This window comes from Macadamia integrifolia, chromosome 13, assembly GCF_013358625.1.
Source record: "Macadamia integrifolia cultivar HAES 741 chromosome 13, SCU_Mint_v3, whole genome shotgun sequence".
Lineage (NCBI taxonomy): Eukaryota > Viridiplantae > Streptophyta > Magnoliopsida > Proteales > Proteaceae > Macadamia > Macadamia integrifolia.
In genome coordinates, this window is record NC_056569.1 from 28,089,149 (window position 1) to 28,090,466 (window position 1,318).

At 35.8% G+C, this 1,318-nt stretch overlaps 1 protein-coding gene across 1 annotated transcript in view; it reads right to left on the reverse strand.

The window, feature by feature from the left end:
* LOC122059152 overlaps positions 1–1,318 on the reverse strand; it is an 18,359-nt gene that overhangs the window by 12,713 nt on the left and 4,328 nt on the right. Inside the window, exon 3 of the mRNA XM_042621838.1 lies at positions 415–555. Within this exon, the coding sequence (XP_042477772.1) occupies positions 415–555 (141 nt within the window). The remainder of the gene's footprint in view (positions 1–414; positions 556–1,318) is intronic.

The following is a 1,318-nucleotide window of genomic DNA, read 5'->3' on the forward strand; positions in this document are numbered from 1 at the left end:
TTTTTTTTTTTTTCGGAAAGCAAACACGCAGCGGATTGGTTAGCTAAATTTGCATGTGAATCTACTATACATTAGGTTTTCCATGGTGATAATTCTCTCCCATCTAATATTAGTTAAATCATTCAGGAAGATAAAGCGGGTTTACCAATCTTTAGAATGTAATCTTTCCTTTTTTGGAGGTTTTTTTTTTGGGTTGTGCGAGTGTCATAGTGATTTGTATCTCATGGATTGAGGTAAAGCGGGTTATGTCCCCCCATTTGTTTCTTTATTATTTTTTTTCTCTTATTTAATAAAATTCTAGGGGCTTCCCCGGGCCCCATATAATATTCAGGTTAAAAAAAAAAATTGCGGAGTTCAATGAAAAAGTAATACAAAAACAGAATACATTAACATTTTTAACATTTTTCAGATTACCTTTCCCCTCCTTCCAAAAAGGATCGTGTAAAGTGACCTGAACGTTTCATCTGTCTTCTTCTTTGACAACTTGTATGCCACTGAAAAAACATACCAAGAAGCAAAGACCAGAAATGTCACAAACTGAAGAATAGATCTCAACTACTCTGTTAATCCACATCTTTGGTAGAATACTAAAAATAATTAACACAAAAAAAAAAAACTTGAATTACTCAATAGAAGTAAAATGTAAACATAGAGCCGCTACCAGGAGAAATTAGTAACTACTAACACAACCATGAGGGATCAATGAACCCAATTGATAAAAACATGATAGCAGATAGAATTGAACTCTTACCTAAATTTACCATTTGTGTTTTACAATTGATGCACCTCTAAATGTTGGCAGTAATTATAACATGCCAACTAGACAAGTTGGTAAACCTAAATATTGAATAACAGAGCTAGTTTCTAAGGAACCCTAAGATATTATGTTTTAAATCATAGTTATTAAGGCGTTGCCAAGGCGCTGGTAAGGCAACACCTAGGCGCTGAGGTGGTACTGGGAGCATAAGGCAATCCACCGCATTATTGGCTGCACGTAAGGCGGTCACTTAAATTGTTAAGGTGATATAAGCAACGCCTTAGGCTCCTTATGACGCTTTATGGGCAAGGCGGTCGCCTTATGCCCCTTTTTTATTAACTTTTTTTTAACTATTTTAACACAAATTCCACAGATTTTATTGATTGGCAAATATATGGGGAAGTTTATACATGAGAAGCATGGGATCAAGGGTATTTAAATAGGGAAAAAAAAAATACAAATCACATTACATTACTAACTGAGAAATCGTGCAAGGGTTTTGGGGCGACGCAGCAGTCCTTCCTCCTTCACCCTTCGAATCTTGCTCTGACGGCGACGAAA